Below are 16,261 nucleotides of genomic sequence, written 5' to 3' on the forward strand. Positions count from 1 at the left end.
GGGCCAAATAGTGGAGTGACCTAGGAAGGTAGCAGCTCTGGAGGCATTAATTAACAACTCTTACAATGCCCAGCAGGGAGAACAATCTCTGAGGCAGATTGGAGGAGTAGGGGGAAAGGGCTATGGAGATGTCAGCATTTGATTTCCTTTCCTTTCCAACCAGCCTCCACCTTCCTGATCAGACCAAATTATTTATTATCTATACTGTCTTTTTGTCCCCTGGCTTCACGGACTCTCAATAAAACTGACACACCAGGAGGAAGCTGTCCCCCTCCTCTCTGAGGACCCACTCTCTAACCCTCTATTCCTTCTAATAAACTTATGCCTGTTACTCTCAGCAACTTGTCTGAAATCTTTCTGACTTGATCCCAAGTATTGGGGTTTCAAGAGGGGCCTTTGAGCTGCCTCAGGTTCCTGGAAGGTCCCAGCCCTGTAACAAACTGATGAATAGATACATAAAATGTGGTATACACATATAATTAGAATATCACATGGCAATGAAAAGGAATGTAGTTCCAAAACATGTTATAATAAGGTTGAGCTTTAAAAACATACTAAATGAAAGAAGCCAGTTACATTGTGATTCCACTTGCATGAAATGTCTACAGTTGGCAAATCTATAGAGACAGAGTGGTTGTGTGGTGCTATGGTTTGAATGTCTTTATCCCTTCTAAAACTCACGTTGAATTTATTTAAGATGAGAGATGAGGCCTAATGAAAATTGTTTAGATCATTTTAACAGTGCTCCACTTTACCTTTGGAGTATAGCCCTTGCTGCTTATTTTAAAAGGAACATTTTTCTCTCTCGCCCCGCCCCCTCCCTAACCCTGGGGGCAGGGTACAAATGTACCTGGTGTTATCTGTGCTCCACTGAAAGGAGATGTCACCAGAAGACCTAGGAAGTGACTATCTCCTAAATTAACAAATGAATTTCAACACACCATCAAGTACACCTGGGACCCCCTATAAGGGCATACCTGGCATGTAGCCTTTGAAGAGCTTCTTTAAAATAAGCCCACTGAATTCTCTGATGGGTAGAATCACAGCCTCTAGGACTGAAGTCCCCTGTGTTTCTCCTTTGCTAGCAAAGCAATAAACCTTCTTTTTCCTTTTTCTCAAAACCGTGTCCTCATTATTGGATTGGCATTGGGGACAAGGACCAAGCTTTTGGTAAATTCATGATGAATGAACTAAACTGCTATACAATGGATTAAGTCACTACAGAAAGGGCTTGTGTGAGTGGGATCTCTTCCACTTTTCTGCCATGTGAGGACATAGCAAAAAGACTAAGACACGTAGTACCTTGATCTTGCACTTCCCAGCCTCCACAATTGTGAAATAAAAATTTCTGTTCTTTGTAATATTACCCAGTCTCAGGTATGATTACAGGAACACAAAACAAACTGACACACCAGTGCTGGTGGTGTTCAAAAAATGTATGTGTTTAAGAATGACAGCTAGTGGGTACACTGTTTCTTTTTGGGATGAAATTGTTGTGATGGTTGCAGAGCTCTGGATATACTAAACAAACAAACAAACAAATCCCTGGACTATACACTTTAAATAGATAAATCTTATGGTATGTGAACTATATCTCAATAAATGCTCCCCCCACTCCTCAAAAACATTTGGGGGTTATGTTACACCGGGAATGACAGGGGGGCCACAAGCCACACCAAAAAGGATGCATCAGAATAAGAAAAGCTTTCTCTCACACTTTCATGATCCCCTTTTTTCCATTTCAAGTCTACATATTTAAAAAAACAATTAGCCAATAGGTTTCCCAAATGGAAAGTTCCTAATATGAGAGTCTTCTCAATCTTAGCCATAGCTCGATAGAATTAAGGAAGACAAACCTCTTGCTTCTTTCTATCTTTCTTCCTAAAGAGTACCAGGAATCTTGAACTGCAATTACAGTGCAATCATTCTTATTAAAAGTTTCTAAATAAAACTAGCTTAATTAAAATGTACATTATCCTTCTCTAAAAAAAAAAATTAAAATCCACTATTCCAAATCATTAAGATGGACCCCTTGAGGGGGAAGGTATAAACAATGCTGATTTTGTCTTTCCTGTCCTGCTTCTCTTCTGCCCTGTTATGTAATTGGTAAGAACACTGGGTAGATTGTGAGGTTTGGATCTGTAGAATGAAGTATGGTGGTCCTTTTGTTTTAAGCAGCAGCTCCAATGTTTAATAGCATTTGATAAGGAAATTGGAATTCTTAGAGTAAGCGTATGATGTGAAAACACCAAGAATTAATCCAGAAACGAGTATACGAGAATCTGTGAAATGCCTGTCACTCACAACACCCTTTGCCTCAGTTTCCTCTTTCCTGTGGTAGGATCATCATGTTACAGGGCCCTTGCAGGATGGCAGAGGTTATGTGAACTGCCAATGCTACTAATGATGCCAGCAACCTCCCCTCACACTTGGACCTGTCTGCACCCTCTATGTCTCCTTGTTGCTTTGGCCCTCCTCATTCCTGTACTTGCCCATCAGTTACATTTTGTATTTAAAGACCACTCTGTACAAAAGCCTGTGATCACAGGAGCAGCCCTGAATCTTCGCACCCACCCCCACTGGCTGGAGTTAATATTCTGATTCAGTGTTGTATCTCCCTTACAAGAAAGTAAGGCAGGTATTTTTGTCTGGTTTACTCATGGTTGTATGCGCTGTCAGAGCAATTTGGGATTGATAAGTGCTTCTTAACTAACGAGAAATTTTGGCTAAAAAAAATAAAATAAAATGTACATTATCCTATTATTGTTACCAAAAGCTCGGGCCTACCCCAGATGCCAATTCATGACATTTTAATAATAAGGACATGGTTTTGAGAAAAAGGAAAAAGAAGGTTTATTGCTTTGCTAGCAAAGGAGAAACACAAGGGAGTCCAGTCCCAGAGGCTGTGATTCTGGCCATCAGAAGGAACAGAGGGATTTTAAAGTAATTCATCAAAGGTTGCATTCCAGGTGTGTTCTGGAAAGGGGTCCCAGGGTGCTCTAATGGTATGTTAGATATTCACTTCTTAGATCCTTTGGTAGATATCTTCTTCCTGTGGTGGTGTGTTCAAGGACAATTAACTAGGCAAAGAAAAAAGATAACACTGTCTCTCTAATCCTGTCAGGGAGGGGGAATAGAGGAAAAAAAAATATGTCCTTTTGAAAATAAGCCTCAGAGCAGCAAGGGCTATATATTCAAAAGGATAAGTGGACCACTGTAACATTATTTTCAGAGATAGAACGAGCTAAGAATATTAAAATTTATACATTATGCTAGGTTTTATACCTGATATATCATTTTCATTATTACAACAACCACAGCTTTTGTGCCACCATAATGGTGCGCTTGAATGTCCTGGCTGATGTTCTCAAGAGCATCAACAATGCCGAAAAGAGAGGCAAACGCCAGGTCCTTATAAGGCCGTGCTCCAAAGTCATTGTCCGGTTTCTAACTGGGATGATGAAGCATGGTTACGTTGGCGAATTTGAAATCACTGATGATCACAGAGCTGGGAAAATTGTTGTCAACCTCACAGGCAGGTTAAACAAGTGTGGAGTGATAAGCCCCAGATTTGATGTGCAGCTTAAAGACCTAGAAAAATGGCAGAATAATCTGTTCCCATCCTGTCAGTTTGGTTTCATTGTATTGACAACCTCTGCTGGCATCTTGGACCACAAAGAAGCAAGAAAACACACAGGAGGAAAATTCCTAGGATTCTTTTTCCAGGGATGTAAAACATTCATATAATAAAATGCCTCACTGGACTCTCTTTCTAAAACAAAACAAAACAAACAAACAAACAAACAACAACAACAACAAAAGACACCATCTCCATTTTAAAGAAGAGAAAATGGTATCTGGAGGTCAATGGCCCACAGTGGTTACCAGCCTAGGACAGCAGTACAGGCTAACTCTCTTGACTTCAAAGTTAGTGATTGCTATAAAAATATTAAATGACCCTTGAAACAGAAGTAGTTTCACTTTAAAAATACCAAAGAAGATTTACTTGTTTTAAACAGAACATAACTATAAAACTTAAAAATAAAAATGTATTTTTGAAATTACTCCAATTGCTTTGCTTTACACATATGAAAGCTAGTTTTTTTAAGTATTAAGAACAATATTCAGAATTCAAATTTAATTAATCCCATTGATTGCTATCTATAGAGCCCCACAGAGGGGTAGAAGATCTTGAAAACAGAAATGACACTGTGTGAAAGAACCTATCTTATAAGGTAATATAATGTAATCACATGGCACTAAATTGACACGTAGAAAGCTAAATTAAGTGTTTTTTGGTATTATGGAATTCTGACCTTGAACCACCATTACCCTGAAGCTGTAGTGGAAAAGCCCACTCAATTTCAGGGGCAAGGCAAACTCCCTCTTTTTGATCACGCTTATTGAGCAAATACTTGACTGAGATCAACACCTGCCAGAAAAGACTCAGGAAAGAAATACTTTGCCCACAGAGAGAATGCTGAGGAAAACACATCAAACTTCAGGGACAGAAGTGGTCTATGAGAACACATCCAACCTCACTACATTCCTCCAATATTTCACCAAGGCGCCAGTAAACACAGCTATCAAAACAAATTAATCCTCAAATACTCTGAAGTCTTGATTTTACCCCATCCTGAGTAATCACTGTTTTGGAGCACTGTATCACACTGGCAACTATAGTACATACTATTTTAAAACTGTGGGTGGGAGGAGGAAGATATCAAAGTAGATGGGTGGGAATTAATGGCACACACATAAGAAGATGTACCTGTAAGAAAAAGGTGACAACTGCAGAGGCAGAAATAAAGATGCCTCTAAAATCACAAGACATCAGAGTAGAAATATCTCAAAGGGTACAATGACAGCATTGTGATGATATGCATGTAGAACCAGAGAAAAAATTCAGCTCTATCATTAGGTACCCTGAAGGAATGTCAAACCATATCAAAGAACTAAAAATCAGGAATCACTGTTAGTAGTACGTGGGACATAAGGTAGGATACACAAGGTGGGGTACCCTACCACACAAGATAGTTTTTCCTCTTCATTATTTACCAGCAGTGTCTCCTTAGCCACTAGGATAATCTCTGGGTTTAGGGGACCAGCATAGGGCCTGCCCAGGCCACATGACAATGCTGACTGCTTAGTAGTACCTGGGTGGAAAAACCTGTCCACACTACAGTTTTTAAAAAGTTTTCCATATGTCCCTCAAAGCAATAAGGAAATATAGTTAAGTATTCAGAACTAGAGAGACAAATTAAAAATCTGTTTAAGTATTTATTCAATGATAGAATCAACTCCAAAAGCAATTTATTTTCAGTTGATGCTTTATTTCTGTAAATCACACTTGATTATTTTATTTCTGGGTTTAACATATTTCAAAAGAGTCTAGTTTTTTCATGAGAGAGAAAAAGTAGAGATTTTTGCAGCTGGGGAGATCGTGGCTCCAGGGGAACACTGTAAATAACAGCAGAAGGCAAGATATGGAAATCAACCCAGGTGTCCATCAGTGGATGAATGGATAAAGAAAATGTAGTAGATACATATGACAGAATATTGTTCTACCATAAATAAGATAAATAAGTCAGGCACAGAAAAATTAATATGTGTTCTCATTTGTAAGTGGAAGCTAAAATGGTGATCTCACAGGAGTGCGGAGTAGACCAGTAGTTAGCAGAACTTGGGCAGGGTGAGGATAGAGAGAGGATGGCTAATCGGGTACAGGTGGATAGGAGGAATAACTTCTAATGTTCCACAGCTAAATAGGATTTAACTCAATATTTCAAAAAAGCTAGTAGAGAGGATTTTGAATGTTCTGACAAAAGGACAAAATTTTAAGGTGACAGATATGGAATACCCTGATCCGATCCATTATATTGTCTACATGTATTGCAATGTCACATTGTACCCCATAAATATGTATGAGTGCAAATTAAAAATAAAAATATATATTTTAAAAAGGTAGGCAGGAGGGAGACTCTCCAGAATGCTAATATGAATTCTTAAAGACTGTTACCAGAAGACTGAGGTGCTTTTGAAAGTTCCTTTGTCTTTTCATTAAATTGATGATATAGAGGCTCAATGCACACTAGCAAGCCCAGGGCCCCAGCTTTAGTCTGACACTTCAAATGTACAGTCACTTATCAGCTGCTAGTTCTCATAAGCAATCAGGATGAAGATAGGAAGAGAAACACTACCTGGCCAGCAGCCAGCACTGTGTCAGTGAGGTGAGCAGCTCTCAGTGATATGCCTTGGATTCTTGGATTCAATTCTGAGAGCATTTCACTTTGTTTATGTAAGAAAAAACTAATTATAGATTCTCAGACACAGGAAACAATCTGAGACATTTAAGGACTGTTTGACAAAAAGTACCTGTGTTAAGGCATAATTTCCTGAAATAGTTGATGAGAACAGGTATGTCAAACAAAGTTAGCTGGACTTTACTTTGGCAACAGTTCCAATGTTTCAGCTTGATAGGCAGAGCAGTCATTTTTTTTATGGAGGGAAATATGTATAGACTGGATCCAGTAATAAATAAAATCAGGATAAACACATAAGAAAGCTAAGAGTAGCAACTATCAGGTAAACTTAGAAATGGCTGTTGCACACAACTTTACTTGCCAACAGTAAATTAAAAAAATATATATATATATTTAGTTGTTGTTGGACCTTTATTTTACTTATTTATATGTGGTGCTGAGAATTGAACCCAGTGCCTCACACATGCTAGACAAATGCTTTACCACTGAGCTACAACCTCAGCCCTACCAACAGTAAATTTTAATGTTTATAAAAATTAAATCTTTGAACTAAATTTTCAATCTTTAAAAAAATAACTGATGATTTTTCAATTTCTAAAGGATAATGTTGGCTAAATACACAAATACTAAACCAGCAGATCCAACAGAGCCCCTGCTAAAGTCAGGAGGGAGTTGTGGCCAAAAGAGGGGAGTACAGAAGAGTCCTTGCAGTGGAGGTTCAGTGATAGTATTCCTTACTGAGGGTTAGTCCCATCACAGTGAGGAAAGACCAGGAGTAAGACCTGGAGGGTTGGAGCACTACAGCTGGAAACTGAAGAAGGGCCTTTGCTAAGGGTGGCCATCTCCAGAAGACACTGCTTCTGGCACAAAGGGGTCAACTTACAAAGAGGAGGCTGCTCTATGAAGCCTTGCAGTGAAAGGAAGGCAGGCAAACAATGGAGATACATTCAGAATCTTTCCAAAAGAAAGGCGTATCAGAACTGGAAAACACCAAGCCTCTACCCACCCCTCCACATAACACCATTCAGCCCAGAAATTGCATTTAATTGTACTAACAGAAAAGAGCAAACTCGGGGCTGGGGTTGTGGCTTAGTGATAGAGTGCTTGCCTAGCATGTGTGAGGCACTGGGTTCAATCCTCAGCACCACATAAATGTAAAATAAAGATATTGTGTCCACCTAAAACTTAAGAGTAAATATTTTAAAAAAAGAAAAGAGCAAACTCAGAACCTATGAAGTCACTCAACTCCCTCATCTCCCATCTTAAAAACCTGTGCTAATGTAGGCCTGGGAAACTTGACAACGTTTAACAGAAAAGAGAAGCAGTATTCACACAAAGCTACCATCTATGAAGTAAGAAGGAAAACTGCAGCTGACAAAAATGTACTTCCCAAAACAAACATAAAGCAGAGGAAAACAACAACCCCATATGATTTAAATATTTAACAAAATCTTGCAGATATAAGTACATCATAAAAGTAAAAATATAAACTCAGACCAGAAATGTACAAAAAATAAGATGAAGTTTTGTTATAAATTCTTTTTTTTTTTTTTAAAGAGAGAGAGAGAGAGAGAGAGAGAGAGAGAGAGGGAGAATTTTAATATTTATTTTTTTTTTAGTTTTCGGGGGACACAACATCTTTGTTTGTATGTGGTGCTTGGGATTGAACCCGGGCCGCACGCATGCCAGGCGAGCGCACTACCGCTTGAGCCACATCCCCAGCCCATGTTATAGATTCTTGAAAGACAGAAAAGGATAAAATCATCCCAGAAATGAAGTCTTTGTTTTATCTCAGAAAAGAATAGGTTCTACTGTTATAGAGGAGAAAAATGAAAACAACGAAGTGAATGAAAATTAAATGAAGGGAAAAGAAGCACAGTACAAGAAACACAACTAAAAGCCATTCAGTAAGGCTTAAAATAGCCAAAAGTATACCAAATATATCAATTGGCTTTTTTAGACTTGTCACAACAACAAATAACCCCAACATCTCCCAAAGGTGTATCTTGCTCATTTTCCTGATTACTGCAGGATGATTATGGCTACTGGTTCTTTCTCTAAGTGTCACCATTCTTTATTCTGGAAAGCATCTATCTGGGATATATTCTTATTTTCTTGTGAAGCAGGGGTGGGAAGGAAAACCCATGGCAGCTGCCTTGGTGGTCCCTATTCTTTGGATCAGAAGGATCACCTGTCTCTTCCACTGATACCTCCTCAAATCAGTCACATGGCCTCCACAGGCTCCAAGGGGAGAGGGAACTGGCCAGCACAGAGCATGTGGCAACTGGACAAGTTATGATCCTCTTACATAACGCAGTCCTAAAGCAGACAAATACAAACTACAAGAAAACAGAGATTACTATCCTGAAATCAGTCAAAGCAGAATTTGAGCTCCAAAGCATTAAATTCAATAAAGTTCACTTCATAATGCTAAACATAAAATTAACAAAATTATACATATTAGTTGTGACTATGTATGTATCAGAGCACAGTAGTTATTTTCATAAATCAGAAACTACAAAAGATGCAAGAATCAAAAAAAATTAATTATAGGAGACATTAATACACCCCCTTTATTCCAAAGCAGATTAGATAGATATATAAATACAAAGAAGACACAGACAATATAATCAGTAATTCGATTTTACAGATCTCTATCAACCTCTGATAAGAGAATACTCATTCTGTCATTCATGAAACACAAACACATATTAGGTGGCAAAAAAAAAAAAATCTCAAGAAGTTGTCTAATCATAATAAAGTAAAACCAGAAATTCGTATACAAAGAAAGGCTCTTCTGCCTGGAATAAACAACTGAACAACTAAATAACTCTTGGATCAGAGGGAAAACAAACGAAAATGAAGACATCATACATAAAGATCTACAGTTAGTAAATAAAACCATAAATATTTGGATCCATACTAACAACATGGAAACAGCAAATTAATATCTCTTTCCCCCAAAACAGCCTGCAGGAAAAACAAAAGAAAGTAAAATAAAGTTGAAATAAAGTAATAAAGGTAAAGCAGAATTTTATAAGGCAGAAGACATGAAACCAGTGGAATAAATCAAAATACTAATTGGACAGAAAGGATCAAAAGAATCAAGGAAAAAGAGAGGAAAGTGACAAGATACAAAAATAAGAGTGACAAGAACTACTGAAATAGAGCAGTTGTAGAACTCTGCAAGTAAAGTTTTAAAAACTTACATGAAAATTTTCCTAGAAAAATACTTTATCAAAACATACCGCAATACAAACAGAAAAGTTAAACACTCCAAATTCCAAAGAAAAAAATAAACAGAAAGTTACCAAGAAATACCACCAAAACACTCAATGGTTTCACAGTAAGTGGATTCTACTCCTACATGTTTTTTGGGGGGCCCTGAGGGGTACTGGGGATTTAACTGAGGGGCACTCAACCACTGAGCCACATGTCCAGCCCTTTTTTTATTTTTATTTACAGACAAGGTCTTACTGAGTTGCTTAGGGCCTTACTAAGTTGCTGAGGCTGGCTTTGAACTCACAATCCTCCTGCTTCAGCCTCCTGAGCTGCTGGGATTACAGGTGTGCACCACCATGCCTGGCTCCTCCATTTTTTTTATGAGGCACCTGTAACATCACATTTCAACCTGATAAAGACTATACACTAAAAAAAAATTGTTAAGTAAAACAAATCTAAATAAAGTATGTAAAATCAGAATCCAACAGAGCCCATTAGTAGGATCCAACAGAGCCCATATAGTAGAATCCAGAAAGGCTTATTGTAGGAAAGAAAGCAAGGATAGCTCAAAAATAAGGCTACCCACTATTGACCACAGCAGTAACTCTAAAGGAGCAAAAGGTTTACCTCTACAGATACTGAAAAGGCCTTCAAAATACAACAATAATGCCTAATGGAAACAAGCAGTAAAGCAGGATCAACAGATAATTGCTTACCATGAAAAAATAATTTAAGCTAAGAAAACATTGATTTATTAGATTTCAATTAAATTATTATTATTTACACTAAGCTGCATTTAAATACAGAAATAGTTATTCTGAAATTGTACTTCCAAGTTTCTTTACTGTGAACCGTATTAGTCCCTAAAAATGACTTGAAGGTACAAAAGGCTTTACTGACTTTATCATCTAATCAAATGAACACAATGTAAAGGTCTAAAAATAACATGTAAAGTCTCCTATAACTAGGGTAATCCAGTGTCCTGGACACTCATTAATCAGCACAGATCCAGAATTACAGGTTTAAATATTGTTTACATATTAAAGGGAATGTCTGGAGATTGAGAAATAACTAAGTAAAATCAGAAGGCCAAAGAAGAAATGGAAATCATGTAAATTCTGTAACATTTTCAGTATCAATACTGATGAAGAAATTATAAGTAGAAATGTTCTGAAATTTTTTAGAATTATGACGGTAACCATCAGAAGAGGGAAAAAAGAAAAAAAGAAGAGGGAAGATTGTGTAAGAATTTTACTGTTCAACTGAAACCCTTTACACTACTTTGTACCTTTCTACTATGTGCAACTACTATGGTACACCCTTTGCTCTTAAAGGAAAAAAAAAAAAAACAGGATTAACATTAATATATTCAGTCTCTCCACCAACAATGACCAGGTGCCTAGTGCATGCCACAAACTAGGTGAGAGTTGGGACACAAAAACCAAAGAGGATAGACTCCCAAGGAGCCATACACCATCACTGTGCGATATCTCTTCTAAACAGACTTCCAAAACGAGAGATACAGCAAACAATGCAAAGCTGCAAACAGAAAAAAGCCACTGCAGACAACTTATCATTTGATATACAAATTGTAACTTGACATAAAATCAGAAAACTAAATGATTATAATGAAAAGTTACACAGCTCTGAGCAGCTGACTAAGCATTCTCACACCTCATTCAATCCTAACAATGACTGTCCCTCTGCCCATTTGAAAGCTAAAATAATCAGAAGCTCCAAGTTTAACTTACTAGGCTTTGGTCACTAAAATAGTAAATTAGAGCCAAAGTCCATGCATTGTCTTCCCACATATAATTTGTATTCTATTTCTTAAATATAATATATAATAATTATCTAGCATGTACATTATTCTAGTTCTTAAATTATAAGAAATATACATGTATTGGCTTATACTATATCACTTGTCTCTATAAATAAATCTGAAAAATGATTTTTTAAAAATTCAATCTACATTTGAATATGAATCACAACTTGAGAAAGACCTAAATGTTTTATGAAGGCTACCAAATGGTCCATTATATTGTGGAAAAACTTAGATATACAATCTTCATTGAAAAAGCCTAGTGAAGAATACTGATAAGAGCTTACAATGCTAAGAAATATTCCCAATTTTTACAAATAGCTTATAGATTGTAAGGATCTTCAGTAAATTTATAATGACACTGCCAGATTTTTAGCTTTTTTAAAAAAATAACCTCTGAGATTGAGAACACTGAAAAAAAAAAGGGGAAGATAGCATTATCAGGAACAACTTTCCACTGTCATTCTTAAGTACCACTTTCTTGATATGCATTGGTAAGGTTACTAATCCTCAATCTATGGTCTCCTAGCAACAAGATGGTAAGCTTGTAAAGAGATCTTTCCAATTCAAAACTATTACTGTCAGACTCAGGCCAATTTAAGATCATACTAGTAATTCATTAAGATTCTAAATTAGAATTTGAAATTAACTACAAAATTCCATAGCTCATTTCTGGCAACAAATTAAATGACAACACAATTCTTTTGGTAGCAGTTTCACTATATTATACTACAGCCTTCAGAAAAAGTAAGGTTTGATTCCATAGCTACAAAAACATATTATTTAACTAACCTGCAGTCAAACAGAAAAACAGAACACATAATTAACAGTGGTTTCTTGCAATTTTGCATCCCTTATAGGGGGATTGCAGGTAGTGGGGAGGGGGGAATCTTTTGGGAAAGAACACTGACACCTTGCCTACCAAGCAGACAAATAATGGATTTGTGTATTACACACAGAACAATTATTTGATGTTTTCTTGTATCGATGAATATTTTTATTTAATTTTACTAAAAGCAACAAAAAAGCAAGAGCTATGGAATAGCACTGAGAATACAATAATGCTATAAAAAGCAGTGTGGGTGGGGGGTAAATACTGAGTAAAGGAGGAGGTGAACTAATGAAAGGCTTTAATCTGCAGTTAGAATATTAAGAATATCTGTGATATGTGAAGAAACCTGCAATATGCCAAGTATCTTTTAATAGGTGCCACCTCTTCAAAGTAACACCTGTTCCCCTGAAAGCACCAGCTAATCAGTTCTTAAATATGTGAGCTCTGATGGTGCTCAGGTCAATATGTATGTTATTAATTCTGTGTTGTTAATTCAGGAGTATGACAGGGAGACAGACTATAATATTTTAAATACAGGATAATGGGGAGGAAGTCAGGGTAGAGTGACACATATTCCAGTCCAGAAAGATGATGCTTACAAGAACATATGATTCCACATGTAACAAAGGACTCTAAACATTTAAAATTGATATAATATCTATATAATAAGATATATATCTTAGTCTTTCTTTTTTTGTTTTTATTTATTTATTATTTTATTAGTTGCTCAAGACAATACAATGATCTTGACATATCATACATTTGATTCAAATGGGGTATGAATTCTCATTTTTCCACGTGTACAGATTGCAGGATCACATTGGTTATACAGCCATGTATATACATACAGCAATATTAGTGTCTGTTGTATTCTGCTGCCCTCCCTATCCCCCCCTCCCCTCTCTCTACCCAATCTACTGTGAGACATTTCTCTCTCTCTTTTTTTTCCTTCCCCCTCACACCATCATATATGTATTTTGTATAACAATGAGGGTCTCTTTCCATCTTCCGTGCAATTCCCCTTCTCCCTCCCATTCCCTCCCACCTCTCTTCCCTGTTTAGTGGTAATTTATATCTCAGTCTTTCTATTAAGATGGTGAAACTAAGTCCAGTTTTTTACTTCAAGTAATTATACAGTATTATTAAAACTCATGAAACTCCAAGTATTATTCTTTCCCAGAACTTTTCAGGAGTCAAATATTACTGGATATAACACAGTCCTCAGAACACAAATAACACTTGCATGGCACTTCACCTGGTTAGGATTTTCAGGTGTTTATTTCACTAAAAGGTCAATAACCAAGTCTTTGGTTCTGAAATCTTGGGAAAGTCACTTAATCCATTTGGCCCTATGCTTCCTTGATAAGTAATGAAGTTGACAATATTTTAAAGTTTTGATAAATATGCACATTAATATTCCCTTAATCATCTCCAAGTCCATCATCTAAATGTTTTACAAACATAAACTCCATGATCCTCACAAATTAGAACATGTACTAGTCATATCCCCATCTATAGCAGAGACTGAGGCACAGAAAAGCAAACCAGTTCTCAAAGCTAGGATAATAAATTGACCAGCAGTGCCTATGTGTCAGACACAGAATGCAACAGCTTTTGTGCCAACTGAGTATAAATGATGAAGTTTTCCTATATGGCCTGACAATAAGACAGGGTAACAACAGTCAAAGAGATGTTTCTTTAAAAACAAAAAGGTTCTTAAAAATACTTTTTAGGATTTTTGGCTCAAGATTTGACCTACTTTTCCAACACAACAAAATACCTTTTGGCCAAATGGAGTTTTTGTCTTGAGACAAGCATTCAGCACTGTCATGCTTTTTCCTCTGCCAAGTACAGATTCTCGCAGGCAAGCATATCCTGATTTAATACACTGATCACCCCCCAGTGTGAGAAGCTATGGCATTAAATTTTATCTGCATAAATTTTAAATGTTTTGTGAATTGAAAAAGTGTTATTATTTGGCATTAGCACCAAATACTAGTCAATACTCTTTACAACTTTAAAGGAGAAATACAATACATAATTTATAGCCATATCTTCAATCCACATATCACATGAGAGATTTAGAAACCAGCTATGTGTCCTTGAGGACAGGGCCCCTTTTCTTTATGAATCTTTACAGGCTGCACTACCAGGCACTGTATAGAATCAGGCTGGCAAAAAGAAGTCAAAACCTATTGAGTGTGTTTTCTGAACTAAGAGTGCCAATTGAATTTGTATAGAAATAAAATTGTGTCTATAATGCAATGGCTAAATATGTACCACTGGTCCTTCTCAAGAATAAAAATTTGCTCTCAGTGATGGCAGAGGATTTTTCATTTTCAAAAGGAAAAAAAGACAGCATGCACACACAAAATTTCTGCCACTGTCATCTTAAACAGCTGAATCATTCACAGAATCAACAACCCAGATTTCTTCAACAAGCTGCCAGTGCAACCTCTGCTTTTCAAGAGGTCCGAATTTAAAACCTTCCCAAGGACAGCGTGGAAGAATTACAGGAAATTAATGGGATTTCCCAAAAGATCCTGACTTAAAATAAGAGCTGCGTTATCCTTAATCAAACAGGAGGCCCTGGCTATGAATCAGTCTTTGGCAAAGGAAAAATACTATGCTGAGGAAATGCATTTCTTCATCCAAGGAGTATCTACTAGATGACCATTGGGCACAAGGCCCCTGGGCAGAGGCCAGCGGTTGCACGACCGCTTGGAATGGGGGCTCCACCCCTTGCACCTCAGCAGACAGCCACCAGACTCTTGGGCAGGCGCCAGGATGAGTCCCCTGACTGCCCCTCCCCCGACGCCACTATCCAATGTGGGCTTAAAGGCGGCCAAAAGCAAAATCCCACCCGCCACGCCAGTGGGGTCCTTTGCCAGCATTAGCCACTTAAGGTATGGGTCCCTGCGCACCAACGCGCTGCCACCTCCGGGGCCGAAGGGAATGGGGAGGGGGTACCCGGAGGTCTCTGGAGGGCAGATGGTGGCTGAGAACCTCTGGGGGTTTCCAGGAGTGCTTGGACTAAGGGCCCCTAAAAGGTTCTGGGGACTCCGGGAGCGTGGCGTGTTGAAGGCTCTGAAGTGTGCACGGAGACTGGAGACCCCTAGGCACGTTCTAAGAACGCAGGAGGGGGGTCTCTAGAGGGAGCGTGGGGTCAAAGGGTCCGGGTGGGCGTTTGGGAGGACTGAGGGAGGCATTGGGGGTCCTAGCAGGGTCTTCCTGGCCCTCCAGAATGCCCCAGTGCTCTTCGTATCCAAGGGGGGTTCTCTGGAGGTCATATAGGGCCCCGGGTTCACTCTCCAGGACCCAGGGAGACACTGAGGGCCTGAGGAGAGTATCTAGAGTGGCACTGGAGGCCAAGAGGGTTCTCTGGAAGGCATGTGGGGCCCAAAGTTTCCGGGAACGTTCTGGGGGGCCCCAAGGGGTTCGCCGGAGGCCACCTAGCACCTCGGGGGCGTTCTGGGGGACTTAAGGGGTCGCTGAGGATATGAAGGGGTTCTCTAAAGGGCTTTGGGAACTGAGGGCTTTCAGGTACGTTCTGGGGGACACAGGGAGCGGGTGGGAGACTCTGCGGTGGCTGCCGGCTGGGGAGGGGGCCCGGTACGGAGATCCCTTAGGGCACGCACACTCTGCTGCTCACCCGAACAGCCCTCGGAGAAAAGAGTGGGAGGCTTTGACTCGCTTCTCGGCCTCCGCCATCAGCTGCACCGCCTCTCGTTCCTTCCCGGCGTTGTCCATGTCAGCCGCTGCAGTCCACTCAGCCTGCTCAGGAGGCTCAGGAGCGCCCGCGGCGCCTTCGCCCTCTCACGGCCGCGGGAACGCAGGCGCGGAGCGCAAGGCCTTTCGGGATTTGTAGTCCGCGACCCTGCCCTGGCTGCGGAGACGCGAGAGGCTCGACTACAGTTCCCAGAAGGCCGTTGGGCAAGGCCGGGTGCCGGGTTTTCAGACCGTTGACTCCCCAGCTCTGGAGCTGGGGGCGTGGCCCTAGGGAGGTGTCCGGAGCCAAGGTGGACTTGAATGTTTTAAGAATGGGGAGTTGGAAAAGGACCTGTGGCTTGCTGTAAAGGTAACTTAAAACATACAGCATCAGGATTCCCTGCTCAACTTGAG

General features: G+C 39.1%; 2 protein-coding genes across 2 annotated transcripts in view; one reads left to right on the forward strand and one right to left on the reverse strand.

The window, feature by feature from the left end:
* Positions 1–15,979, reverse strand: part of Napb (NSF attachment protein beta) — a 45,098-nt gene extending 29,119 nt beyond the window's left edge. Inside the window, exon 1 of the mRNA XM_015483568.2 lies at positions 15,792–15,979. Within this exon, the coding sequence (XP_015339054.1) occupies positions 15,792–15,889 (98 nt within the window). The 5' untranslated portion in view covers positions 15,890–15,979. The remainder of the gene's footprint in view (positions 1–15,791) is intronic.
* Positions 3,323–6,026, forward strand: LOC125619067 (40S ribosomal protein S15a-like). The gene has a single exon (XM_048811388.1). The coding sequence runs from the start codon at positions 3,337–3,339 to the stop codon at positions 3,745–3,747; it is 411 nt and encodes a 136-aa protein (XP_048667345.1). The 5' UTR covers positions 3,323–3,336; the 3' UTR covers positions 3,748–6,026.
* Positions 15,980–16,261: the final 282 nt, after the last annotated feature.

This window comes from Marmota marmota, unplaced genomic scaffold (genome assembly GCF_001458135.2).
Source record: "Marmota marmota marmota unplaced genomic scaffold, marMar, whole genome shotgun sequence".
Taxonomy (NCBI): Eukaryota; Metazoa; Chordata; class Mammalia; order Rodentia; family Sciuridae; genus Marmota; species Marmota marmota.